This window comes from Balaenoptera ricei, chromosome 2, assembly GCF_028023285.1.
Source record: "Balaenoptera ricei isolate mBalRic1 chromosome 2, mBalRic1.hap2, whole genome shotgun sequence".
Classification (NCBI taxonomy): domain Eukaryota; kingdom Metazoa; phylum Chordata; class Mammalia; order Artiodactyla; family Balaenopteridae; genus Balaenoptera; species Balaenoptera ricei.
The window spans coordinates 50,295,324-50,323,303 of NC_082640.1; the positions used below are offsets into that span (position 1 = coordinate 50,295,324).

A 27,980-nucleotide genomic window follows, 5' to 3' on the forward strand; every position below is an offset into this window, starting at 1 on the left:
CCAGTCTGCGGGCCTCCGGAGTAGCGGCGGGGCCGGAGCGGCACAGCAAAGGGGACAAGACCAGGGTAGGAGGGAACCAGCCGGCTGGGAGAGACCCGCACACCATCAAGATGCTGTCCTGGCGGCTGCAAACGGGCTCCGAGAAGGCCGAGCTGCAGGAGCTCAACGCCCGGCTGTACGACTACGTGTGCCGGGTACGGGAGCTGGAGCGCGAAAACCTGCTCCTGGAGGAGGAGCTGCGCGGCCGGCGTGGGTACGAGGGCCTGTGGGCCGAGGCGCAAGCCCGCTTCGCCAAGGAGGCGCGCAGCCTGCGGCAGCAGCTAGACGAACTGAGCTGGGCCACAGCGCTGGCTGAGGGCGAGCGCGACGCGCTGCGGCGCGAGCTGCGGGAGCTGCAGCTGCTGGGCGAGGAGGCACGCGCAGCCCGCGGCCGCCTGGACGCCGAGCTGGACGCGCAGCGGTGGGAGCTGCAGGAGGAGTTGGGCGCGCGCGCCGGCCTCGAGGCGTTGCTGGGCTCGCTGCAGGCCGAGCGCCGCGGCCTAGACGAGGCCCACGAACGCGACGTGCGGGAGCTGCGCGCGCGCGCCGCCGGCCTGACCCTGCGCTACCGCGCCCGCGCCGGCGGCCCCACCGCGCCCCCGCCGCGCATGCGGGAGGTCCACAACGGCTACGCGCTGCTTGTGGCCGACTCATGGCGGGAGACCATGCAGCTGTACGAGGGCGAGGTGCGCGAGCTGGAGGAGGCGCTGCGGCGCGGCCAGGAGAGCCGGCGCGAGGCCGAGGAGGAGACGCGGCTGTACGCGCAGGAGGCGGAGGCGCTGCGGCGTGAGGCGCTCGAGATGGAGCAGCTGCGGGCGCAGCTGGAGGATGAGCTGCTGTGGGTGCGCGAGGCGTACGAGCTGCGGGCAGAGGAGCGGCAGGTCAGTGTGCTGGGAAGCCCCCAGCCCAGGCCCGCGCGCCCTGCGGGTGGGGGCCGCGGGGGAGCGGTGGGGCTCCCCGGACCACGGCTCGTTCATGCCAGGCGCGACGTCGCCCACGGGCGGGGCCGGCCCAGAGGGTGCCGGTGGGGACCCAGGCGCCGAAGGGACCGCCCTGCTCTGCAGTGGGGCCTCAGGGTCCCGGCATCTCGCCACCCCTGGTTCTTCGACTCAGTGGGCGAGTGCCAAGTGGCAGGTCCCGCTGGATAGACCCGTCCCTGCCCTCCTGTTTGGTTGTCAATTTCTTTGGCCCTTGGCATGACTGGGTGCATCCTGACAAATGACCCTCTCAAGCTCTAGGTTCTCTTTCAATTTCCTGTGTTTCGAAGACCGAGTTCACTTAAAAGTCAACCAAGAAGCCCCAGAAGTGACTTCCAGAGGTGACAGCTCTTTCCTTCTCAGACAAGTCTCAGTGTTGGGAGATTTCTAGGCAATGGTCAAGTCCTTATCGTGAGCCGTTCAGAATGGCAGCTCCGTTGGCACTAGGGCTCCCCTGGGGAAAACTTAACTTGTTTTACAAATCGGTTTTTATTTTGCCAGGATGATTTCCCAGTTGGAAGCAGCTGGTGGTGGCTCCCTGGGCCACTGCCTCATTTGTTCTTAGGAGGGGCAGTAATCTTAATGCAGAGAAGAGCATTAAGATCAGAGATGTTTTTCTCACAGTACAAGCTGATGTCCGATCTCTGGGTTGTGTAAAAGCTGTGGTAACGCAGGTCCCTATGGCAGGATGTTATTACAAGTACAGGTAATATAAACAGTTCCTGTTTCAGAGAAGCAGAGCTCAGACTTCTGACACTGACACGGTGACACCTGTGGCTGGATTTATTGTCTGTACACCCAGTCCAGTCCCAGGGTTAGCCCTGGTCCTGCCCAGTCTGGGCCAGAATTGGAAGTATTCCCAAATCCTGCTGTCATCAGTTCTTAGGATGACAGTTTAAGACAACATCCACACAAATTCAGAAGTATTTTAAAGGGAACAGTTTGTAGCTTCAAGTTAAAAATTTGTGTTGGAGTGATTTTGTGCCTTTTAAAAAAATTAGAAGTAAAGGAAACATGGCAGTTGTGGCATAGAGGCCTGTGGTGACCTCACAGGCATCCACAAATAATCAGCAGTTATCTGTTGACTACCCCTGGTCCTTAGCACTGTACTGGGGCTTCACTCTTCAAAGAACTAGAGTCTGGATGGGGAATCATATAAAGCAATACAGTACAAAGTTGTTTGGGATTTAATCTTTTGGATCATAGGTTTTGTTTGGCCTATGCCTCATAATTTTCAAAAGCCTTCTGCTGGGGTTGTAGGTGGGACAAGGGGAGGGGCCGGTGAAGTATGTGCTGATTTCCGGAGCTTACTCTAGACTCCAGAGCGCTTCCCTTTCCGATGATGGTGGCCAGGGATGCCAGTTCCATGGGGCCCCATGCTCTGTGTTGAGTGAAAGTTAAAAAGTGTCTTTAATGTAAGCTTTCACAGAGCTTTTAACCAAAGAGAAGTGCCTGCCAAACTCACTGCCCACTGAACCCCTTTGTAGGGAACCCCTGCTACCACCTCAAGGGTCCCTGCTGTGCAAGCAGGTTTGGAAAAGGCTTCTTTGAGGCGTGTTTTGTGGGCTAAATCCCCACCATTCGTTTGCCATCATAGCTCACTTGGCTCATTTTGTACCTGGAAGCTCTGGTTTCAGTGTTCTTTTTTAGCAGCAGAAACCTTTCCCCCGCAGTTAACTCTTAAGTGCACCGCCAGATATGAAACAGATAAAAGCAGAGTTCCTCTGATTCCAGGACAGGTGGGGACCTGAAGTGCCGTTCAAAATCACCTTTTTTAACACAGGGACTCCAGGGTACTTCCCTGGGGTCACACCTGCCCCAGAACTAGGATCCCACCCTCCTGTCCAGTGATATCTCTCCTATTGGAATTTGCTTCTTTCCCCTAAAAGTAAAGAGTAAGGAAAATGTCTATAAGGACTTGGATATATTTCAGTTCCAATTTGTGGCTGTTTCATTGTACTGCATGTTTCCTTATCCATAGCCTGAATCTTTCACCAGTTACCTTAAAGCAACCATATTTCAAGTTGCATTCCAAAAGACTCAATACCAAGCATTAGTATATTTTTTTAAGAAGTGTAAAAATGCTAGATATTTTGTTAAAGAGTAAATATGGATGATTTAACCCCAAGCCCCTTATGTTTTCAAATTCTATAGAAGCTTAGCCTGGGGAGACTGAAAATATCATAAAACCTGATTTAACTAATTTACTGTAATAAAAGTTTCATTACTAAGAGTTAGCCTTTATCAAGAGCTTTTTGTGTGGCAGGTAGCAGAGGTACCAAGCCCATCACATGTGTATTCACTCTCAGTCCTCACATCAGTCTTAGGAGGTGGGTACTAATATTTACCCCATTTTACAGATGATGAAACTGAGGCCCATAGGTCACCTAGTTAGTAAGTAGCTAAGCCTGGGTTTGATTCATGCTCAATTGCCTGAGCAACTAACCACTGGGCAATATTCCCTCTCTTCTATCTGTTCTATTAAAGATGAACTTTAAACCAGTATTCAGTTTGCTTTCATAGAACAATGATCAGTGTTCTTCCTAAGGCATAGCACAGAGGTGCCTGTTAATCTACAGTCCTAAAATGCTTTCAGACCCTTCCAGCTGGCTGTTGTCAGAATAGTTTTAGTGTTAAGTCTTTCATTTACTTTTTAACGTGTTCCATACAGTTTAATGGGAACCCCTCTCCCTCATCTGGAGGCAGGAATGCCCACATAGTGCCCAGGCTCTGGGCTGGCACTGCAGCTTGAGGGGGAAAGATGCTCACTAGGACTTTCTTTCTGGGAAAAATGGGCCTTCCCAGATGGCCTACATGCCTTAGACCTCTCTCGTAGGCCCCTCGCCTCAGATTTGCCAGAGAAAAGTTTGCTGAAATGACATCCAAGTTCCCAGCATTTTATATGTAGTTCAGATCACTTGAAGCCTAATTAATACACCCTGTCTCCCAGTCTGCAGGAAGGGGCTTCAGACAAAAACTAAGATGTTTGTGATTTACACCAGCCTTACCCCATAAACATTGAGATTTTGGCTCGTGAAAGTGCACTCTTAGCCTCAAGGCTGACTGTGGCCAGCTTCCACGCCCCCAAGACATGACTGAATGAGAACTTTCTTTCGATAGGAATGGAGTTGGTTTAGCTGCCCTACCTGGGTCTGAATTGTGGCTCTGCCACTGTTTGTGTCTCCGTTTCCCCATCTGTGAACTAGGGGTAATGAAAATGGCCCACAGGGTGCATCCCCATTCAGTTCACTCATTGAGTACTTGGTGTGCCAAGCTTGCCTCTTAAGTGCTGGGGGTACAGCAGGGAGCATAACAGAAACAAAACAGAGAAAGTCCTTGACTGCACAGGTCTGGAGGTGGAAACAGTTCAGTGTTCAGGAGCAGGTGTGGCTGGGGCGAGTGGGCGAAGGTGGCCTCTACAGGACCTGGGCTTCGGCTCTGAGCACGTGGGAAGTCGCTGGAGGACTCTGCGCAGAGGTGGGTGGTGACCCGTGTCTTCATGGAATCTCCCTGGCTGCTGTGATACACATAGACTGTGTGGGGCACGTGTGGGAGTAGGGAGACCTCTTTAGGAGACACTTGCCACCGTCAAGGCAGTAGGTGCTGGAGGCTTGGGCCCGGGGCAGCAGCGAAGGGCAGAGGCAGGAATCTACCCTGAAGTTGAAGCCCATGGGGTTTGTGGATGGATTGGATGTGGTGGGAGAGAGAGGGAGAAATCAAGTCCGCTCCAGGGCCTGGGGCCTGAGCAGCTGGAGGAAGGGGGGTGGTGCAGGAAGGCAGGCTTGGGTGGGAGAGCAGATTTCAGTTTGAAATTCTTCTGAGATACCCACCTGGTCTTGTAACATAAATGATGGGTCTGGAGTTCAGGGTGTTGTATGGGCCAGAGATATAAACACTTAGCATCCAATCAATGCTTGTTATTAACAAACATCTAGTTTTTGCATCTAAATGAGGTTATCACAGAATTTAAATTCCCTCGAGCTCTCTAACGTTCAAGATTCTCAGTGCGTGACCATGACACTTGCAAGCTCTTCCTGTTGTGTCTGGGTGACTTGCTCGGCAAGGAGCTGCTCAAGTTTGGTTAAGAGAAAGTGAATTCTTTGGACAATGAGGGCAGCATGCTTTCCCTGATGTAGCCTACATTTCATCACCAGTTGTGATGCTGCCCAAACGTTCTCTAAATAGCAACTAGAAAGGTGACCTTTCTCCCCAGCTCTAACATTTGGCAAAACTGCTCCTGCTTGGGTTAGAATTTGCTGTGTCTCAGGCTCCAGTGCCTTGGCTTGGCCCACGGTTTGAAAACTTCTGGAGAAGTGGAAGCCAAGTCTGAAGCTTTATTCAACCAGCAGGATCGGTTACAATTTCTGTGAAGACTGTTGGGAGCCAATAATTCTTATATTCCTGCTTCCAAAAGTCAACGAATTTTCCTTTGACAGTTTAGGAAGAGTTGACTCACATGGGAATGTGGTTGGAACTGCACTTATTTTAACTTAAACACAGTTTGATTTTCCTCCTCTTATTTTGCGGGGTGCAGAAATGTTCTGTACCCCCAGGAGGGAGAGAATCTTCGTGTTACCTCCTTGGCATGGCTGGGAGATCTTGACCTGCTTAGGAGGCTTGTAGTTAGAGAATTGAATGTGTTTGATTTTTTTTTCTAAGCATTTTAACAGCAATCAAACTTTTTTGTGAAGAAGGCATTACTACACATTGCCAGATTTTAATATTTAGGTAGAATTTCCTGTAGTAGGAAGGAGTCGTATATTTATGTTTACAGAACATTTTATACTGTAACCTTGTACCTGAGTTTATACTCCCTCTAAAATGGGGGAACATAGGCTTTTAACACTGAGACTTAACTATAGAATGTGTGAATGTTGTGACTAAATTCTGGCAACTGTCACTTAAATCAAGACTGGCCAATGGTCTGCTTTGATGAACCTCTTTATCTATTTATAATGCCAGTTTTGGAGGGTGTTTACACTTACCCACCCTCAGATACTAGCTAGCGGTTTTTAAATTTACTCCTTTGCTTTAAAAGCTAAGTGGCTTCAGTTTTTGTTTTTAGCATACTTTGTATAAACAAAAAGAACCTAGCAACAATTATTAGCTTAGATATATAGAACTGCTATGAGAAGCAGAATTATTTACATGCTGATCATTCATGCATCTTCTTAGATGGTAAATCCAGTGTGGGACTTAGTTACATTCATTCCTTAGTTTCATAGACATTACATATTTACTTTGGACTGCCAGCATATTGCCAGGTGCCTTTGGTGGAGGGATTACATGAGAAATGAAAATAGATTCCTTCTCCCGTTGTCTTATAATTTTTAAATTCCACAAAAATAAATGTCTAAAAATGTAGCCTGTTAATTGTATTCAGGAATAATGCTACATTTCATTGCAAACGAAAAGTTAAAGTATATGGACTTATTCAAAGTTTAAATATTTGTTCAGTTAACTGTTCCCCAGCGTAACTATAAAATGTTATATAAAACTGTAATGCAGAGTAGGGCAAAACTGTAAAATGGTACAAATGAAGCCATTGTGTTTATTAATTAAAATATATTGTCGATTGAAAATAGTACATTTTGGGGACTTCCCTGGTGGCACAGTGGTTAAGAACCCACCTGCCAATGCAGGGGACACGGGTTCAATCCCTGGTCTGGGAAGATCCCACATGCCACAGAGCAGCTAAGCCCATGCGCCACAACTACTGAGCCTGTGCTCTAGAGCCTGTGAGCCATAACTGCTGAGCCCTCGTGCCACAACTACTGAAGCCTGCATGCCTAGAGCCCGTGTTTTGCAACAAGAGAAGCCACCGCAATGAGAAGCATGCCCACCACAACGAAAGAGTAGTTCCCACTCACTGCAACGAGAGAAAGCCCGTGTGCAGCAACAAAGACCCAACGCAGTCAAAAATAAATAAATAAATCAAATAAAAATAAATACATTTATTAAAAAAAAAAAGAAAACAGTACATTTTGAGGAGGGTAATATTATCTTGATCATTTCATTTTAAATCTAGTTCACTGGTTGCGTGCTGTGTGACTTGCATGTGAAGGGCATTTTTCTAGAGGCGGGGGCTGGGGGGATGCATGAGACAGCGACAGGCTGTGCCTTGCAGTGTCTCCCAGGCTGGGGGGGGGGGGGGTTGGGTGGTGGGACATGGACAGATGCAATTAACCAGGAGGGAGCGGAAGTGCTATGGGGGCGATGTGAACACGTGCCCGGGGAGCACTTATTAAACTACACGAGAACAGTCATAAAAGTTTATATCCAGGTGTGACTTTTGACATTTATGCCCAGAATATATTCTTGTCACATTAACATAACTTTTCTTCCCAGATGATTTTAAAGTAGCTTTTCTAGGTGAAACAAAGAACTCTGTATCATGAGTATGGGGGAAATTCTGTTTCAGATCTGAGTAAATTCTGTTTTAAATATAGTAAAACCCCTGCTTTCTAGTCTTGCCTTATTTTATTTATTTATTTATTTATTTATTTAAAACTTTTTATTTTTTATTTTAAAAAGATTTATTTATTATTTATTTATTTATAATTTATTTTTGGCTGCGTTGGGTCTTAGTTGTGGCATGTGGGATCTTCGTTGAGGCATGCGGGATCTTTTGTTGGGGTTTGCGGGCTTCTCTCTAGTTGTGGCGTGCGTATTTTCTCTCTATAGTTGTGGCACGCAGGCTCCAGGGCGTGTGGACTCTGTAGTTGTGGTACGCGGGTTCCAGAGTGCGTGGGCTCTGTAGTTTGTGGCATGAAAGCTCTCTAGTTGAGACTCGCGAGCTCAGTAGTTGTGGTGCATGGGCTTAGTTGTCCCGCGGCATGTGGGATCTTAGTTCCCTGACCAGGGATAGAACACACGTCCCCTGCATTGTAAGGTGGCTTCTCTACCTCTGTACCACCAGGGAGGTCCCTAGTCTTGGCCTATTTTAAATAACATCTTACTTCACTAGTGTCATATATTGACTTCCCTAAGCTGACTGATGTCTGAGCTGTAGAGATGCTTTACAAGCATTCATTATTATTAGGGAGAATGAAAAGAGAAGCCCGTGTCCTAGCCACATCTTCCTTATGTGCTGATTAAAAAAAAAGAAACCTTCCAGGTGGGAGAAATATAGTATTTAAAAATCATCCTTGGGACTTCCCTGGTGGTGCAGTGGTTAAGAATATGCTTGCCTATGCAGGGGACACGGGTTCAAGCCCTAGTCCGGGAAGATCCCACATGCCGCGGAGCAGCTAAGCCCGTGTGCCACAACTACTGAGCCTGCGCTTTAGAGCCCGTGAGCCACAACTACTGAACCCCACACGCCGAGAGCCCTTGCTCCACGACAAGAGAAGCCACCACAATGAGAAGCCTGCACACCGCAACGAAGAGTAGCCCCCGCTCACCGCAACTGGAGAAAGCCCACATGCAGCAACGAAGACCCAGCACAGCCAAAAATAAATAAATAAATTTATAAAAAAATAAATAAATAAAAATCATCCTTGCAATGACTGCATTTTTAATAAACTTGGAGATTTTTCATCTCTTTTTGTGTCCTGAGCTCTTGGTACCTTAAGTTCAACCCAGCAAAACTCCAGTCCTCTGATCCCAAAACCTTCTGTTCTCTTTAGAGAAAGATTGCCTGCCTGGAGGATGAGAAGGCAGCCCTTAACTTGGCCATGGCTGACCGGCTGCGGGACTATCAGGAGCTCGTGCAGGTGAAGACTGGCCTCAGTCTGGAGGTGGCAACCTATAGGTAAGGATGCTGCGCTGAGTCCACCAAGCTGAAGCTGGCAGTGTGAAAGTCCCTGCAGCCTCCGTGGAGTGGCTGTGGCTTTGTGACAGCAGAGAGCAGCCCTGGTGTGGCCAAGTGAGGCGTCCAGGGCCAGAGAGGGAAGGAGGAGCGGGGCCATGCTCAGATCATGGAGCAGGCATCCCCTGATGGTGGGAGTAGCCAAGTTTTGCACCCTTGCCTGCTCTTTGCGTGTGTCCTGGGAACTGGTGAAGAGCTTTGCACACGTCAACTCCTCAGATCCTAGGGATTAGGTTCTGTGTTAGTTACAGAGCTAGAAAGGGAGGTACCGGGACTTGAACCCCGAAGATCTGAGTCCATCTGCCTGTTGTGCTGTTGCTTCAAATCCCAGGGCTCTGACTCTGTCTACAGGGATTTGGCCTTAAAAGTACTGCGTCTCTGCCCAAAGATCAGCATGGCACTGCAGGCGACTGGCTTTGTTTATCAAGATGTTGACTTGAATTTGACCAAGCCAGATGAAACAGTCACAGAGCCCTCAAAGGGGCAGAGGACATGGCCCGGTATCCTTGGAGGGGCCTGTGGGTCACAGAGTGGCACTTGCCCTCGGCGCCCCCTTCCTGCCCCCCGGGGGTGAGCCATCTCTGGCTGAGGTGGCACCCCTCACCTTGCAGCTTTCCTGATTGGTGAGGACTGGTACCGAGGGACCCAGATCTCAGACACTTACAATGGAAGGAATTTTAGGGACCCAGTTTCCCCACTTGTGAGAATGATCATGGTGGCCAACGTTACTGAGCCCTTACTGCCTGCCGGACGCAGTGGTAAGTCCTTCGCGGCTGCTCACTGCCCATAGTCACCCTCTGGTGGTGGACACACCACACCCCTTTTGCAGGTGAGGGAAGGGGCCTGGAAGCAGGGATCCAGGCTGCTGAGGGGCCTGTGCCTTACCCACCGAGCATGACAGCCCTTGGAGGAGCCTCTGGCTGAATTGAGGGATGGTCCTAGGGCCAAGCTGGTGGGGGCCTTGCTGGGTCCCTGCTCTGGGAGCTATGCAGCCTGAGTCCTGCAGAAGGGATGCTGGTCAGGGCATGGGGGAGGGGAGAGGAGGCACTTGCCAGCCTGTCTTTCCCAAAGTCCATCTCCACAATCTTCTTGGAAATCTCATGGGGTGAACAATTGCAAAATTAAATTGGTAGGGTATTGAAACAAATGCTGAGCGAGATAAGCTAAGCTTTACTAATAAGGAAAACTTCAAAACAGTTGTGCTTTATTTGGGGGAAGGAAGCATTAGGATTTTTTTCACTTGCAAGTGACAGAAACCCTTCTCAGACTGGCTCAAGTCAAAAAAGGCATTTATTACTCATATAACTGAAAAAGTCCTTAGTTTTGGGCATGGTAGGTTCAGGTGCCCGGATGGGGTTGTTGGCAGGCTGTCCCTGCCTTCTCTGGCCCCTCCTTCCTTGCTCTGCCCCCACAGTGGCAGGAGGGGCCCCAAGCAGCTCCAGGCTTTTGTCCTTGAAACCCCCAATCCTGTGGTCAGAGGAGGGGGCTCTTTCCCACCATCCTAGCAGGACTCCTGGACCCCCTCTGGCTCTGCTGGGTCACGTGTCCATCCTTGGCTCGGGGAACGAAGTGCTTGAAAGGGGTCAGCTTCCTATGAGTCACATGGACTGAGATTCAGGTGGGAGGTACCCCAAACAAGGCATCGTTCTAGAGCAGATGCTGGGTCAGCCTAGAAAACCCACATCTGTGCCCCTGTTAGGTGACACCTGGTGTCAGGTGAGGTCTTTTCTCTACAGAGGCAGTTGGATCTTCCTGTTTCCTTTTTGTAAGAGTTCTCTGGGTTGGAGTCAGGAGACTTTGATTTTATGCCTCATCTCTCTGGGATTTTGAGCCCTTTCCTTCCTCGCTTTGTCCTGCCCCCAGTTCTCTGTCATGAAAAGTCAGAGGGCACAGGTGGGCATCTTGCCTGAGAGGCCAGGGCCTTACCTCTCTGGTAGGTGTTCACAACCCTACCAGCTTAGCTTTCCTCAAGGCTTAGCTTTTTCTAGCTTTTCTCTTGGTCGCGAGCCTTTTTTGCTCATGTCAGCAGGGACAGAGTTTACTCCTGTCTGTGGCCGGGCGTTTCTTTAACCCATTTAGGGATTGACTTGGCCCTCTCCTAGGAGTTTAGGAAGCATCAGTCCTTTCTGGGAAGTGAGTGATTGATTTCACTGTGTGCCTTCCTGAAGTCCAAGTTTGCATGGGGAAAATGGGGAGCTCAGCCCAGGAGCCTGCATATGCCCGGCCCTGCCCAGCTCCAGACCCCAGCCTCTGTGGTTAGAACTGTTGCCACCCCCCTGCCCTCCAGTGCTTAGGATTGAGTCTGGGAGATGCCCGCAGGTCTAAAAGACGTACAGGGGTAGAATATGACCTGCTTCTTTGTATCAGCCAAAAGCCTAGCATTTTTTATCACTGATAAGTGTCCTGAAGATAAACGCTTGCCATGTCTTACATGATTCTTTCAGTACTTTGTGCTGCTGCCCAAATTCTGAGGCCAGGTATGAAAATTCCTCTTCACAAGTGCCCATTTGATCTTTACAAACCTCGACCCTCCATCTCCGGAAGTTGACCTTCTTCCCACACCCTGCCTCTCTTGAGGGCGGCAGGGACAGTCAGCTCCGTGGGGACCACGTTCCAGGGTCCCGTGCAGTGTGACTGCTCACCAGCCCTGTCCAGAGGGGCTGAGGTGGCCAGTGCCGTGGCAGGCATTGCTTCGCCCACCGTGGCTGAGGTTGTGTTTCCCCGAAGTGGCCGCTCCTCTAGCACTGCTCAGACAGACATGTGAGGTGTGTGAGCCACTGCTCACACACCACACATGGAAGAGAAGAGCTGTGGCTCTGGAAAGCTGAAAGCACATCACAGCACGGCTGGACTCTGCGGGCTGTGCTGAGGCCAGGTCTCAAGTATCGTGAGTCCTTCCAAACCCAGATATTTGGCCCTTTCCGGAAACCTTAAAGAAGAAACGTTAAGGTAATAATAAAATGGTGCAACTCATAATTTATAGGGATAGACTTACAGTTTATACGTAAATATATAATTTAACAAAATAATAAAATTAAAACAAAGCAAACCTCAGAGTCTAAGACTGGAGGATTTCACCAAAACTAAGTTGGCCAGTTGGTGGCCAGGGAGACCGTGGCGCCTGGCCTGGCAGGTGAATGTGAGAATGAGCCCTTTGCTCCCACATTGCAGGTGATGATGGGCAGAAGCCGTGGGGCTGGGCTGGGGCTGAGGATGCTGAGAGAAGGGGGAAGTGTGGGAGAAGACAGGCTGGCACAGTTGTGCTTGCTCTTGTCTGCCTGTCTCCAGTGGTGTCATGTGGGGCTGGAGATGCTTATCCGCCTGACATGTCATCTCGAGGTTTTTCCTGACATGTGTGCTTATTATACGAGGGGCTGAGTGATGAAAGGGGAGATTCTCAGAAACAGGACAGGGCGTGGCTCTCAGCTGCATCTGCACATGGGCATCACTGGGAGAAGCTGATGAAGCATCGGCTCCTGGACCCAGTTTAGATATTCCCATTAGATTGGCACAGGGTGGGCCCAGGCATGGTAGTGCTAGAACTCCGAGGATGATGGTCAGATGCGTCCAGGGAAGAGAAACACTGGTCCAGGGCCTTGCTCGCAGGGGCCTGCAGACCCATAGTGTGGGCATCACTAGGCATCTCAAACTTGTGGGAAACCTTGGGCCCACCCCAGACCTACAAGACAAAGTTGCCTTGTCACAAGATCCCAGGTGATTTGTGTGCACACTACTGTTTGCAGAGCAGCCCACGGGCATCCAGAATGCTCTAAGCCTGTCTCACAGCAGCCTAGAGGACAAGACAAAGGATAGGCAGGCTGAGTGGGGGGCTGGTGCTGTGGGGGGCTGATGGAGTTTGCAGAGCAGGCTTCCTGGAAGAGGCAGTGCCAAGTCTTGCAGGAAGGGCAGCCAGGAAGAGACCATGTGGGAAGGGCTTTCCAGGCAGAGGGGGCAGCCCGGGCGAGGACCTGAGGACTGACCTCGCGTGCCATCTGTGGCAATGCCAAGCATTCGGGCGTCCGTGGGCAGCTTGGTTTTGGGGGCTGTCATTGAGGGCCATGTATGTTGGGTGGATAAGAGCCACACCCGTGAAGCCATGTTTTGTGAGCTGGGTGGGGTTTGTGCTCTCAGGCTGCTCTGGAGCTGCTCGGCATGCAGGGTGTGATGCCTGCTCAGAGGGGCTCAGAAGCGTGCGCCCGGGTGCTGAGGATCGTGTGCTGTGGATAAGGCTGCGCGGACTGAGGTAGCCTCCTACACCATAGGAAACAAGACACGTTCCCCAAGACACACAAGTGCAAGTTTTCTGGAATCAGAAGGGAGTTGTGAGAATCAGGGAAGGTTTCTAGAGGGAGATGAGATTGATCTGGATCTTGAAGGATGGCAGAGATTTGAACAGGCATAGAAGAGGGGGAGGTGGGAAGTGGGGGGTGGCATGGGAGGGAGGGAGGGAGAAGTATGGTTAGGTGAAAAGTCAAACAAGATGTTAAAGTAACAGTATGCATGTTCCAAGAAAATACTGTACATGGTTTACTGCCAATGAACAGAGTTTGATAAAGATGGTTAGGAGAAGGAATGGAGAGCTTCAGGCCAAGGTAATTAAGAGAGATTTTCAAGGGATGTGGGATTTGAGTTGGGCCTTGAAGGGGCAGGGAAAGTGGGGAATAGGAATTGGACTGGCAGAAAGGTGTCAGGAAGGAGCTCCAGGTGCACAAGTCAGGATAAGAAAATAAGTGGAGGAAGGAGAATGCAAGATGAGTCAGCAGAGGCCTGGAAGGAGGCAGATTGCAGGGGCCTCCATTGCCAGGCCACTGAGATGGGGCGGTCCCGGGGCCAAAGCCGAGGAGAGGGGAGCCAGGTGCTGGCAGGTGGAGTGCAGGAGGGTCTGGGCCTGGGGTGGAAGGGGTATGTGTGTCTGTGGGTGGGGGCGGAGGCCTCGGGAGGTGCATGTGGTGGTCGGAGATTCGGGACCTGACATAGGTAGGTATCCGAGGGAGCCTCCACTCAGGGCTGGTGGGGGCAGTGATGGAGGGGCCGGGAGCAGGAGGTTTCTGGGTAGGAACGTGGGCAGGCGTGCTACTGGGCACACAGTCTTCTAAACTAGACCACCCCACACTGAGCCTTTTCCACAAAGCGGGTGGAGAGGGCTCAGTGGGCTTATTCAGACTTAGTGTATAATCTGAAGATGGTGAAACTGACAGTATTCAGAACCCACCATGTCCCAAACCCCTCTACTGCTGACATAAAGATCAAGCCCAAAAGCTATAGATTGAGAACTTGCAGAAACACAGTTAAAAAATAGAGCACTCCCGCCCCCATCCCCCCCACCCACAAAAAAAGAAAACAGAACCCAATCATCAGGAGTAAGCTGTTAGAAAATATACTGGAAAAAAGAAGATAGTCAAAATTGGAACAAAAAATGCAAAAATAACCCAGGAATAAACTGAGTCCAGAAATCACAAAACTGAGGGTAAGAAAGGGCCCATCCTGGATTTCTTATCTGGGGGACAGATGATGAAATCTCCATCAAAATTTAAAAAGAGGCTTTGTTTTTTATGTTTTGGGGGTGGAGAATATAACAATTCTAAGTTTTACCTGAAAAAATGGAAAGCAGGGCCAAAGGATTTCTCAGACAAAAAACACTAAAGGGAGTCTTGCCTGGCAAGATACAAAAATGTAGTGCAACGGTTTCCTGCCTGGGGACTTTATGGCAAAGTCCTTTTAAAAGGTTAGTTTCTTTGTATGTCTGTGCTGGGGGAGGACGTGCAGAGCCCCCCTTTCCTCTTTCTGATGGCAGTGGGCAGAGGTGGCGGGTTTTAACTGAGAATATTCAGTCTCTAGGTTTAGACTGCTAATGAAGCAGTACAGATAACGCTTAACATTGCTAATTTCATCATTTTAATGATGTTTCTGGTTGCTCCACTGTTTTTAAGATCACCTGTACCTTTTTATGTTTCTGTTCAAAGGAGAACATTTCTTGGGAAGTTCTCAAGTTCTTGGAGAAATAAATTTTTAAAAAATTAATTAATTTATTTATTTTTGGCTGCATTGGGTCTTCGTTGCGGCGAGCGGGGGCTACTCTTCGTTGCAGCGCGCGGGCTTCTCATTGCAGTGGCTTCTCTTGTTTTGAAGCGCGGGCTCTAGGCGTGTGGGCTTCAGTAGTTGTGGCACGTGGGCTCAGTAGTTGTGGCTCGCAGGCTGTAGAGCGCAGGCTCAGTAGTTGTGGCACACGGGCCTAGTTGCTCCGCGGCATGTGGGATCTTCCCGGACCAGGGCTCGAACCCGTGTCCCCTGCATTGGCAGGCGGATTCTTAACCGCTGCACCACCAGGGAAGTCCCCATTTTGTTTTTTTAAAGTTGAATCCTATTTTTGGGAAAACCTATAAAAATGTGTTAACACTGAGACTTACCTGGTTATTAGGTGAAAAATTTGAAGTTAATAAAATCTTGTAGTTTTAAGGATAGATAATTAGGATCAACGGATACATTTGGTTGTTAGCCTTACCCACATCATTGCGTAAATGAATTAGCCCTCAGTTAACCATGACTTTAGGTAATCCAGAATCTCTTCCCTTCTTGAACTACTTTGGTTAATGGAAAATCACCTTTCTTCTGAGGTCAATAGGAGATGATGTAGATGATGATGATGATGATGGCTGATATTTATTGAGCACATATTCTGTGACAGCCATTGTCGCAAGAACTTTCCAATCACTTTATTAATTACCACCACAAACCTGTGAGTGCTCCCTGTTTCAGAAATGGGGAAACTGAACCACAGAGGGTTTGAGCAGCTTGCCCAAGGTCATAGGACTAGGAAGTGGCAGGATTTGAATCCAGGCAACCTGATTCTGGAGGTTTCTCTGTTAACCACTTCCTGTGCTTCCTCTTTCTGCTTTATTAGTAATCTTATTCTTTATGTCAGTCTTTTTTTTTTCTGTCTCTGGAATCGACAGATGGGCTTTCCTTATGTGATTTCATCCTGAGCACAGAGGGAATGACCAGAGGCTGCCTGGCACCACTGCCTCCTTGTTGTCTTTCACATGCCTGTGCTTGGGACAGACCCTTTCCAAACCAGATGGTGATGCTGGTCCTGTGGATGGACTTCTGCCCCTCTCTCCTCCCTTCCCCCTCCAGTCCCCAGTCTAGAGTGACAGGCAGTCCCCTGTCCTCTCTGGAGCTGGGGCCCAGGGAAGCTCCTTCTCCCAGCCCCTCCCCCTTTTCCTCCCACAGCCTGCGTTTTGCCAGGAAGCACCACGTGAGACATCCCTCCACCCAGGACAGGCAGGCTCCCCCACTGGCATTGCTTCTGGAAACATCCTCCGACTCTCCCTCCTCCCTGACGCTTGTCCTTGTTTCTGGTGGGCGTGCAGGGTGGCTGCCTTGTGCCCACTGTGTGGAGCAACAGCAGATGTGCCCTGAGCTGCCATCAGGATAATCTGTCCCAGACGGGAGCCCCACTGCTGGTTGGCCCGTGGGTGGTCTGTTAGGGCCTGGCACCCAGCCAGGGGCCGCATTAGCACTCCCTTCCAACTTGTGGGCTTGTCTCCGCCACCTTAGTGAGGCCAGGGACCTGGTTTTCCAGCACATGTTTGCTTGTTTTCCTGACTCTCGAGAGGCTGCCAACCTGTGGGCCTGTGTGAGATGTTCACTTATAGCCCATGATTCAAGCGGTTGGCATTTCTCACTGGCACTGTGGGTCCCAGGCAGTTTTCTTCCACCGCTCCCCAAATAACCAGAGAACGCTTGACCTGCTCCTTAAAGTTGTACGAGTCTGTTCCTTAAACACGTTCCTTTGAGAGCTTTTGAGGGAATTGACCCTTTTTGGCCTTGCCCCAGGGGTTTTGTTTATGCCTCTGCCACCTAGTCTCGTGAGCTGTGCTGGTGGAGACGGGATGTCATGTGTCATTGTGGGGGGTGGGGGGTTCGTAAAGGCATGGATTCAGGGACCAGTGTCTCAGCATGCCTGTGAGGCCCTGTGCTGGGCGCCCAGGTGGAGAAGGTGGCTCCTGCCTGTTGGACCAGCCACTGGGAGGAGGAGTCACTGTGGACCTGAGTTCTTCCCTAGCGGGAGCTGCTGCTCTTCCCTGTAGGGACATTTTGATTGAAATCACCAAGAGATGTTGGATCCGCTTTCATTAATATGGTCTGGAGGGTCTGTCTGCAGCATTTGTTCTAAAATGTATGTGAAATGGCACCATCTCTGGCCCCGCCGGGAGGCCCAGGCAGCTTGCAGGGGCGGCTGAGTGCCCAGGCCTGGGCTCCCTTTCTCTTGCTGATGAGTGCAGGCCTGCACTCCAGTCTGCTCACCTGTAGGGCCAGGATGCCCATCGTCGGCCCAGTGTGGGGTTGCCAGCAGGACTTGGTGAGATAGAGGGGAGGGTTAGAGCCTGTTTGGTGCTCAGTCTTAGGGCTGGTGAAGGCCTTGGGCACAGGAGCATTAGCGCTGTGTCACCCCTCGGGGTCTGGTGCCCCCTCCTAGGAACGACAGTACCTGACTCAGGGTCCTGAACTCAGTAAAAGTTTGGTGATGGCTTGGATTTTCCCTGAAAGAGAAGCAAAACCATTCCCCTTTGAGGGGAGAGGGGAGAAGTTTTTCCCCCAAGAGGATCTTCTTTACCCTGACCGCCCCCCGCCCCCGCCCCGGCCATCAGTTCTCGGCTGACCTGGATGCCCCGCGAGCACTTTCTGTCCTGACCTGGGCAGCTGGCGTGGGAGCCCTGTGGTGCCTGCGGCTTCCTCCCGAGCGGGCAGAGGGAAGATCTGAGATAGGACTTGGCTTCTCAGTAGCCCCCCGTGGACCTTTAGCTGTAGGATGCTACCTTTCCTGCTGCTGTCATCCTGGGGCGCAGACCCTCCCAGGCTGACTTTTACCTTGAACGTGTTCCTTTTATTCTATACAGACCTCAGGATTTTCTCGGCAGTGGAAGCTATTTGTGTTCCTGGAACCGAACATGCTTGGTCATGAGGGTGTGGGATTAATGGGCTGGTGTCCTGTTTCCTGGCTCTCGCCTGGCGTGGAGGGCAGGGCTCTGGACACGGCCCCTCGGCTTCCTGCGTCCGCACCTGCACGCTGTAGTCGCAGCTTGCAGGAGAACCCTCCTGTGCACAGCTGGACTGGAATCCCTCTCACCCTTGTCTTTGCTTTTTCCTCAGGGGGGCCTCCTTGCTCTCTTCCACCTGCCCGCAGGGTTCTCGCATTTGTGGGAATCACTGCGTTTGAATCAGTGGAAATAGAACTTGGCCCTGGTCTGCCTGATCCGAGAGTCCCCACCCAGCTCTGGCGTCCCTTCCCTCTTTGGCTGCCTGGCTCTCAGTGGTCAGATCAGCATTTCCAAGTGGGCCCCGCTTCTGCTTGCCCTTTGCCATATGCAGTATATTTCTTGGAACTGACGTTAGTGACCTCACACGTTGCCCTAGCAACTGAACAACTGTTGTGCCCGCAGCAGCCCACGTCCTAGGGTCTCCAAACAATGGATATCCTGCACTGACCCACTGCGGTGTGCTGGGACTATGGGGCCTGACCTCTGCTCTCTCCTCAGGGCTCTGAGTCATAGACGTGAATAACAACTTAATGAAGACTCTAGAGTTTTACACTTTGGGAGCTAGACATGGCCAAAGAACCCACCTAGTCCAGTGCATTTTGCCATTTTATCAGAGGAGATAACTGGATGCTGCCTGGAATGAGACCCCTGGGGGCCTAGGTGGTGGAGGGGCATGGTCTGCAGCTCTTCCTTCTCCTCTTATGCCTGCCCTTTCCATCTCTCCTCTTTTTTCATCTCTAAGATGTCCCCATGGAACCCAGTATGAAAACTGCAGATGCCGTCTGGCTGCCTTATTTACAAACAAATGTCAGTCCTTATTCTGCCCTTAGTCAGCCCCTGACCTGTGACTCCAGAGAGACCCCAGTGGGGTAGTAGTAATTGTTTTGTGTCCCTGTAGTCCAGGGTGACCTGCCAGGCATGGGCCCTTCCTTGCTTCCCAGGGAAGCCAGACCCCCGACCTCCCTTCCTGGGCCCACATCCCTCTGTCTCCTCCTCCTCCATGCCCTGGGTTTGGAAGGGTTTTCTAGAAGGCCTTGGCTCTCCAGTCCTTCTGAAGCCCTGGCCCCCTCATTTTGTTCATTTAGCTGATAGATGCTCTCTCCAGCCAGGTCTGCTGGGGTAGGCTTGCGTCCCAGTGGTGCAGCATCTGCAGACACATGACACTGTGACAGTGTATCATTGACCAGATCGACAGCTAACAGAGGCACTTCTTGTCTTTTATTTCCTAATGCGTTTTTTAAAAATAATTTTTACAGAGCCTTACTGGAAGGAGAAAGTAATCCGGAGATACAGATCTTGACTGAGCGCATTGAAAATGTGCCACAAGGTAAATATAAGGAAAGCTTATCATTTAACATTAAGATGCTGTCTATCTGAGCAGGTTCATTCCATGGATAAAGAGTAAAGCATCATTATCTGGAAGAGTTGGGGTTAGATAAGAGTTTTCAGATACCTGTCATTTGTCCCTCTCAAGTATCAAATAGATTTTATTTAATGGGTCATAGTTTCAATAATAATGCAAATGAAATTATGTGGGAAAGGACTTCATTAACTCATTTGTTCATCTAGCCAGTGTTTGAGGGTGCTTCCTACCCAACGTGGTGAGGGAGGAGAGGGCTGATGGAAAGCTGGGAAGTGTGAAGGGTGAGAGGTGGACGTGGATTTGTTCATCACACCCTGTGGAGGGAACACCCTTTACAGACCAAAGACTTACAGCCTTAACCCAAACCTAGGGAGGTATTACTTTGTACAGCAGGCAATCAACACTGGAACTCGTGACCCTACCGGCGGGAGAGGTGGGAAGGATTACACTGTTTCCACCAGCCTAGGTTTGTGTGGGCAGCTCAGGGTGATGTGAGCGGCAGTGTCACCTAGTGCCCTGAAGTCAGCCTCAGTTCGGGCCAAAAGCTGCAGCACAAAGCCCGTACTTCCTGTAGCTGCAGAACTGACATTAGAGAGTTAATGTTCATCAGAAAGACCCGGAGAACCTGTAGGATGACTTTTTTTTTTAAAGTTTTCCCAGCCCTGTAAAACCTTAAAAAGCTTTCTGGCTAAGCAAGGGCAGATTACATTATGTGCAGTATGTTCTGTATACACCTTACTCTGTGTAGTTTCAGGCTCCATGAGTGTTGCCATGTTCAAAATCATGGTACATTGGGATTACATGTATGTACTGGTTACTGCTGTCAGGAGAATGTGATTATAACAGTCGATCTGGATAGGTGGTAGTTTTTTAAAAAAAATAACACTCCCCATCTTTATTTTCAAAAACAACATCCCTATTAGACACTTCACAGATTGACAGGTCACTGGGTTCAGAATAATTTTGGTTCCAGTCATCTGTGACTGGAAGGGATTTGGTCTTAGTGTCCAGCAAGTTTGCTTTTGAATTTGAGAGTAAGGTTGGTTGGCTGCTGTGGGGGAGACCCACGGGGCGAGAAGCCTCTGCCCAGCTCAGCAGATGGGTGTGGGTGGGCACAAAGGGGTGCCTGCAGGGTGGATGATGCTCCTGGCCCGGCCACATTCCTGCCACCAGCTGCCACCCCTAAGAGCAGGTACCCTGGGTAGCATGTCTGCGGATGGTCCAGAGCAAAGCAGGAAGCCCCATGGACTGCCTCCCAACCCCAGGACCATGACATTAAGACAGATTGTAGTATTGGTGATTGGTTGGCTTCCTGCTTTGGCACCTTTTCAAGTGAAATGTTTGTAAAAAAAAAAAAAAAAAGTATAAAAATAGAAGAAATCAGGAATTAAAAAAAAAAAGTTAAACTCTTCAGTATTTGTTGGCCCAACATGGCAATCAAATGAAAAATAGTAAAAGGTGGAGGGGTTATGCCATTCAGTGTTTAGTATTTATGTACTCTGTAGTACTTATGAAGCTCTTCTCTGCTAATCAGTAAAATAAAGTTATCTCAACAAAGTGGAAATGAAGGATTCCAAATTGTGAAATTTCTGCCACATAAATAGCACCCCTAATGTCTCTGGCACATGTGCCATGCTTTACGATCACACGTTTGATATATTTAAGATGCATGAATATTTTAAGATCAGTAATTGGAGAAAAGTGTTGTGTGGAAGCATTCGTAGGGCTATATTTTATTGTCATAGGTTTCTTTAAACTACCAGAAAAAAATAATTTGGGGGTTGAAAATATCTCATTTATAATGACCTTCCTGTGGTAATAGTGTGTATTATGATGGGATGGGATTTGATCTGTTGTGATGCTTTTAAGATGAGAAAAGGTAATGAATGATGACTATCATTTTAATGCACTGTTCAATTTCTACAGAATTCAGAAACAAGCCCTATCAATATACCACCTCAGTATTACAGAGGGAAAATGAAAGAAATCTGTTTCCAAGGCAGAAAGCACATTCGGCGAGCTTCAATCACAGCCTGGCGCCACGTTCTCAGACGGCTGTTAGAAGCGCTGCCAGAAGAGACTTCCTGGGCTCCAGATACTCTTCCTTTATCACTACCCCGCAGGACAACTCTTATGAAAAAACTGCCAGCAGTCAAACCAACTTCAGAACTTTCTCTCCAACCCCTGGTCTTTTAAGAAATACTGAAGCTCAAGTGAAAACATTCCCTGATAGACCAAAAACCGAAGGTATAAAGGGCCCCCCCACTAATTTAGCCAAAGAGTCCGCCGTTGCCCAAGAGTCCTACCAAGAACGCCGGGACAATGTGGCGGCAGGTGCTTCCGAGAGCACTTGGGCAAATGAGAGGACCATCACTTTGGGAAAGAAAATGGAAGCTAAAGCCACAAGGGAGCAGGAGAGAAACAGACCGGGAACCATCCAAACAAAGCGAGAAGAGAAAATGTTTGATTCTAAAGAGAAGGCTTCAGAGGAGAGAAACTTAAGGTGGGAAGAACTTACAAAGTTAGATAAAGAAGCAAGAAAGAGAGAAAGCCAGCAAATGAAGGAAAAGGCAAAGGAGGAGTCACTGGAGAAAAGTGTGAGGGAGAGAGAGATACCAATCAGTCTAGAAGTATCCCAGGACAGCACAGCAGAGGCGGCCCCCCAAGGTCTCCAGACACCCCTAACGAAAGATGCTGGTGATGGAACACCTAGAGGGGTGGAAACGAGAGAGGCAGGGCTCAGGCTGGGCACCAGCGACACTGCAGGCTCTCTGAAAGGTAATTCCATGACTGAAACCATAGCTGAGAACATCGTTTCCAGTATCCTGAAGCAGTTTACCCACTCTCCTGAGACAGAAGCATCTGCTGATTCTTTTCCAGACACAAAAGTCACTTACATGGACAGGAAAGAGCTTCCCAGTGACAGGAAAACAAAGACTGAGATAGTTGTGGAGTCAAAACTGACTGAAGAGGTCGACATTTCAGATGAAGCTGGCCTGGACTACCTGTTAAGCAAGGATGCTAAGGAGGTGAAGCTGAAAGGAAAATCAGCTGAGCATTTGATCGGAGATATAATCGGTCTTGGTCTGAAGGGGAGAGAGGGGAGAGCAAAGGTCGTCAACGTGGAGATCATCGAAGAGCCCGTGAGCTATGTCAGTGGCGAGAAGGCGGATGAGTTTTCTACACCATTCGAAGTGGAGGAGGTCGATGACGTGTCTTCGGGCTCCAAGGGGCTTGTTGTTGAGGAGGAAGTTTACAGAGAAACAGATACCACGTGCTCAGGGAATGAAGGTCAAAAGACCAGGCAGCCCCAAGAGAACATAACTCACTTTGAAGAAGTGACGGAGGCAGGTGACTTGGAGGGAGAGCAGAGTTATTTGGTGTCGACTCCGGACGAATACCCTGGTGGCCACGAGAGAGTTGAAGGCTCTGTGTACGGGCAGATCCACATCGAGGAGGAGTCCACCATCAGGTACTCCTGGCAAGATGAAATTGTGCCAGGGTCTCGGAGAAGAATGGAGGGGGACGATGCATTGGGAGAGAAGGTTGTGAAGCCACTGGATGTTCCAGAAGCATCTCTGGAGGGGGACATGGGTTCTACTCACTGGAAAGGACAAGCGAGAAGTGGTGAGTTTCATGCTGAACCCATAGTCATTGAAAAGGAAATTAAAATACCACATGAATTCCACACATCCATTAAGGGAGGCTTCAAGGAGCCCAGGCACCAGCTGGTGGAAGTGATTGAGCAGCTGGAGGAGAGCCTTCCAGAGCGCATGAAGGAAGAGCTGTCCGCCTTCACCGGAGAGGGTCAGGGCGGGCCTGGGGGTGTTTCCGTTGATGTAAAGAAAGTCCAGACTGTGGGTGGCGGGGCTGTGACCTTAGTGGCCGAAGTCAACCTCTCGCAGACGGTGGATGCCGATCAGTTAGACCTGGAGGAGCTGAGCAGGGATGAAGCGGGTGAGATCGAGAAGGCCGTGGAGTCGGTGGTACGAGACGGCCTGGCTAGGCGGCACAGCCCGGCCCCTGGCAGCCCAGATGGGGAGGCCAGAGCGGAGGCCCCGGCTGCCAGCCACGGCTTCAAGCGCTGGGCCACCCAGGAGCTGTACAGCCCCTCTGGTGAGGAGGCCGACGCTGGCCGGGCCTCTCCCCGCACGGAGTTGGTCACTTCCCAGGGCCCCATGTCGGCCACCGTGGAAGTCACCAGCCCAAGGGGCTTTGCCCAGTCACATGTGCTGGAGGACGTCAGTCAGTCTGTGAGGCACGTTCAAATAGAGCCCCCTGGAACTTGGAGGACTGAGCAAGTCTCACCCGAAGGACCCGCCGCCCAGGTGGTGGAGGTAAGTGGGGAAGGTGACCTGAGTTGGGCAGCAAGCTCGGCGGGAGCCAGCTTGTCTGCAAGGCATCTTACGTTGGGTCCCGATCAAAGTCAATTGTCCAAAGAAGTCTTCTTCCCAGGGCCTGACCCTCCCTGTCCGGGGGCCGGGGACTCAGAAGAGCCTGGCCCGGCAGAGCTTTCCACAGATCCTGACAGATCGGGGAGGCACAGGCCATTTGGCTCCCAACAATTTCATTCTAAGAGGGAAATTATTTTTCAGGCTCCCGCTTCTGAGGCAGGGAAGGTTGGTGATTATTTTTCAACAGAAGAGTCAGCGGGTACCCAGACTTCTGTGAAGCACCTTCAGTTAGGCCCCAGGGAGGGGTTCAGTGAGCAGATCCAGCTCACAGCCCCCCTTTCAGACAGAATGGAGTTGGGTGTCAGAGAAGCTTCTGTGCGCACGGAAGTGTGGTCAGGGAATGGCACATCCATCAGGCACATCAAGACCGTGCCTCAGAGGCATCAAGGCACCGAGCAGATAGTTCCCCCACCCTCGGAATTTAGCGACTCAGAAAGCAAAGCCCACAGAGAGGGCTCAGCAGATGTGACCCAGGCCACCCGTAGTTACACTGTGGGTAGGAAAATCCTGATGACTGAAAAGAGCACCTTCCAAACGGCCGTTTCTGAATCGCCTCAGGAGGCTAGTTCAGGAGACACATCAGGGGCAGAAGCGACATCAGGTGTGAGCAGATCCTTTAGGCATATTCAGCTGGGTCCTGCAGAAACCAACACCTCTGCACACGTTGTCTTCCATGGACCCATTTCCAAAACATTTGCACTTGCTGGTTCGGTGGACTCCCCTGAGGTAGGCGAGGTCGCAGACAGTGGCAGAACACTGAGGCACGTTGCCCTGGGGCCCAAAGAAACTTCGTTTACCTTTCAGATGGACGTGAGTAACGTAGAGACGACCCCCCGCTGGACCCGAGAGGCCACAGTCCTCTTCCCCACAGGGACGGAAGCAGAAGCTCATAGTGTGTCTGACCGTGATGCTTGGAGAGATGCCAGCAGTAGGAATGACCTGGCAGCTGGCGTGAGCTTTCAGGGCTCTGCTGGGGACAGACACCAGGCCCCCGGGGAAAAGGGCAAGGAGCAGGCTGAGTTTGATAAGATGGTGCAGCTGCAGAGGATGGTAGACCAAAGGTCAGTGATTTCGGATGAAAAGAAGGTTGCCCTTCTCTATCTAGACAATCAGGAGGAGGAGAATGAGGGACACTGGTTTTGATAAACATATTTTGTTTTAAATGCCATCTTACTTGGTAACATACCGACGCACAAAGGCCTTTACTTACTTTAGGGGAAGGAGGCGCACTCTTTATTAAAACCTCCCCCCTTTTTTACTTTCTTTAAAGAGTGCTCCAGGCAATGTCAATTTACTTGATAATCTGTAAAGATTTCAAACTAATTCATGCCTTAAAAGGCTTTGGAATTTTATTGAGTTGGAACTTTGACAAAAATATTTTTTATCTTTTTAGTCTTAAAAGCTCCTTGTTCTGGAGTTTTCTTTCTACTCTACCATTCTTGCACCAGGTCACAGAAATGCCTCACATCTGTTTGAAACTATATCTAGGTAAGATGCCTAAATGGTAATGAGATTAAAGTAATATATTTAAGAGTAAATTTTATTTGCATGTGCTAACATGAAATAGTAAACTAACATTTTAAGGGAAAAATGAATACATTTTTCTCTTTCCAAAGTCTTTTCAAAAAGAAATCATAGGAAATAAGTAGATTAAAAAAAAAACTAAATGATTTCATCTTAGGAAAAAGTTATTTGTCATAGAGTTAAATTCATTTAAAGACTTGAATGAATTGCTTTCTATGTGCAGAAATTTAAATAATATAGTATTTTATTTATGGAGAGGACAGCTCCAGCCTCCTGCAGTATATCAGATCAGCACACTAGCTATGTTTGCATGAGTTCCTGGAACCCTGCACTGGGTCCAGGCAGGGACAGGGGCTGGGGGGATGATTATTGGGAATGGCTTACAGTACCAATTTTTTGCAGTACTAGGTTGTTTAGTGCACAGTCTAAATACTCTTTTTTGTTATAACCTAAGTTCTGGAGTAGTCAGCTCTTACCAGGGTATACTTGAGCTTTTCTGCACTTTAGCTTCTAAACATTTAATTTTACTGGTGGGAGGTAGACCCTGAAGACAATAAAAAGAACGTTGATGCTCAGACTGTAGCTGGACTCGTGGGATGGTCGTGCACAGTAAAGTTGAAAGCCCAGGTGGGCTGTGCCTCCCAGAGAAGCCCTTTCCAACCCACTGATGATGGGGTGGAGGCCTTTCTGAGCGCAAAGAGTTAGAGATGGAAAAACGGCAACCAACCTCATGGAGGTTTTTGCACTTTCGACAGAAATCATGACAGTGGCGGTGTTTTGTCCAGGGAAACAAATAATACACTAAATAGAATAAGATGTTTTGGGGAGGGAACTGGGTGCCTCTCCTGCCGCCCAGCCCTGAAGCACCCAGGAAGGGCCCTGGAGGAAGGCAGAGGCCCTACTCTTCTGGGCCACACAGTGTGGCCCTGTAGATATACACCACTGAGTTTAAGATACTAGAATGGGTGTGTTCTGCTGGATTTGTTTTATTTTACATAAAGGTATTGTTTTTAAAGCTTCCTTCTTTAAAGGTGTAGCATCACATAAAAATAGTATCTCTAGGAGCACAGTATTTTAATCCAAACTAGTTTCTTTCACTTAATGTTGTCGAAACTGTACCGCCCCTAACTTTGTCATCCTCAGGTAGGACACGATGATGGAGGGCGGTTATGGAATTTGAGGGTCTTCCCTCTAGGTTTCACTGATGGCCCTCAGACCTCCACAACGCATATCTCCTCAGCTGCCAGGAATGGCTACAACAAGTAGTTTAGGGAGAGTGCGTTTTCCTAATCAAGAAGTGGAGGATCAATGCAGCACAGCTTTCAGGATGATCTATTTTTAAAACACCGTGAAGCAGTGTATAGAAAGAAAGTTGATTTGAATTGCAAGTGTAAACCTTTGTTATCTGCCAAATGCACTAGTGATTGTCAGAAACTGGTATGGTGGTGACGGCTTTGTCAATGAAGACTTCTTGTTTCTAATATAAAGATGAGTTGATTTTATGTTAGTTGTAATTGGTAATGATTTGTATAAGTTATTTATTGGTGAGAATTTGGTCAAGGTGACAGCCTACTGTTTGATGGCAAGACAGACTGATGATGGCGGGAGTCTATTATGTGTGTCTAAGTAGGCTTAGTTTAATGTCACTCTCCTAGCTTGTGACCTTGGAAATGAGGGCTAATGTGAATAGGTTTATTAAAGTCATGACCGACCTCCATTGGAAAATAAATGTCTTAGATCTTAATTTTTATCTCCATGTTGGAATGCATATCTTTAAGAAGTATCCTGACAAGAGTATTTACCAATATGGAGTCATGAGCTGTTGTTGGTTACTAAGTCTCTGGAACACCCAAGAGCAGGGTGTGCCCTTGACCCTGTGACAGGTCATGCCACAGCTCCATGTCCTTTAAAACCAGTCACTCTGGAGACAATAGTAGTCAACTGTGTGGTGGGACAGGGTAAGGACACAACCAGTCTTTTCACATTTATTGTTGTGTAGACAAAACAGTATTAATGGAATGTTTTTCACCCTCCCACTGGCTGTTTTGATATTGTTTGCTTAAAATGTATATTTAGAATGGAATCATCCAAAAAGCTGATCTTGCTAACCACCTGTGAAGGGATATGTCATAAGAATGTATAAAAATAAAAATCTAAGAAAAAATCCCACATTGTTCCTAAAGAGAATGAATGTTTTCCAGTAGGTGTTTTTGTGGTTTTTATTTAAATTCTAATTAAAGCATATATGTGTCTATGTGCATGTTTTTTTTATGGTGGCACAGAATCACTGGGGAGAATATATGTGAAAAGTCCCAGTTCTTTAATTCCTCACCTGAATCAGAACTCGATATTGTTAGCACAGAACTAGAAAGCATGGCAGACAGAGCATAAACCACTGGCTCGTATTCAAATACAGACTGGACAATTTGTGGTAAGAATGTCATCATGACAGCCTGGAAAGCTAGTGACAATAGTGTGACCAGCCATCCCGTTTGGCCTTGAATGGAGGGATCTCCTGGGACATGGGACTTTCAGTGCTAAAATGAGAACAGTCCTGAGCACACCATGATGGTTCATTACTAACCTTAAGTGCAAACCGGAATGGCTAATCATGGCCATCTCTTAGGAGCATGAAAAAAGTGCACTAGTTTGAGACAAAGGAGTAGATACCCTTACCTGTTTGTAGCCTTGTACAAAAACAAAATAAACCAAAACATGAATAGCTAGACTCTTCCTTTCATTTTGAAGTTAAAACATTTAATAGATGGGAGA

General features: G+C 49.1%; 1 protein-coding gene across 2 annotated transcripts; it reads left to right on the forward strand.

Annotated features, from left to right (window-relative positions):
• SYNM (synemin) lies at positions 1–27,934 on the forward strand. Of its 2 annotated transcripts, XM_059912590.1 has the most exons (5): positions 1–920; positions 8,645–8,769; positions 19,124–19,194; positions 21,157–23,567; positions 24,489–27,934. In XM_059912590.1, the coding sequence occupies exons 1-5, from the start codon at positions 111–113 to the stop codon at positions 24,825–24,827; spliced, it is 3,756 nt and encodes a 1,251-aa protein (XP_059768573.1). In that variant the 5' UTR covers positions 1–110; the 3' UTR covers positions 24,828–27,934. The 2 variants fall into 2 exon arrangements, with proteins under 2 accessions (XP_059768573.1, XP_059768571.1); XM_059912588.1 differs by having other exon boundaries at positions 21,157–27,934.
• The last annotated feature ends 46 nt before the right edge of the window (positions 27,935–27,980 follow it).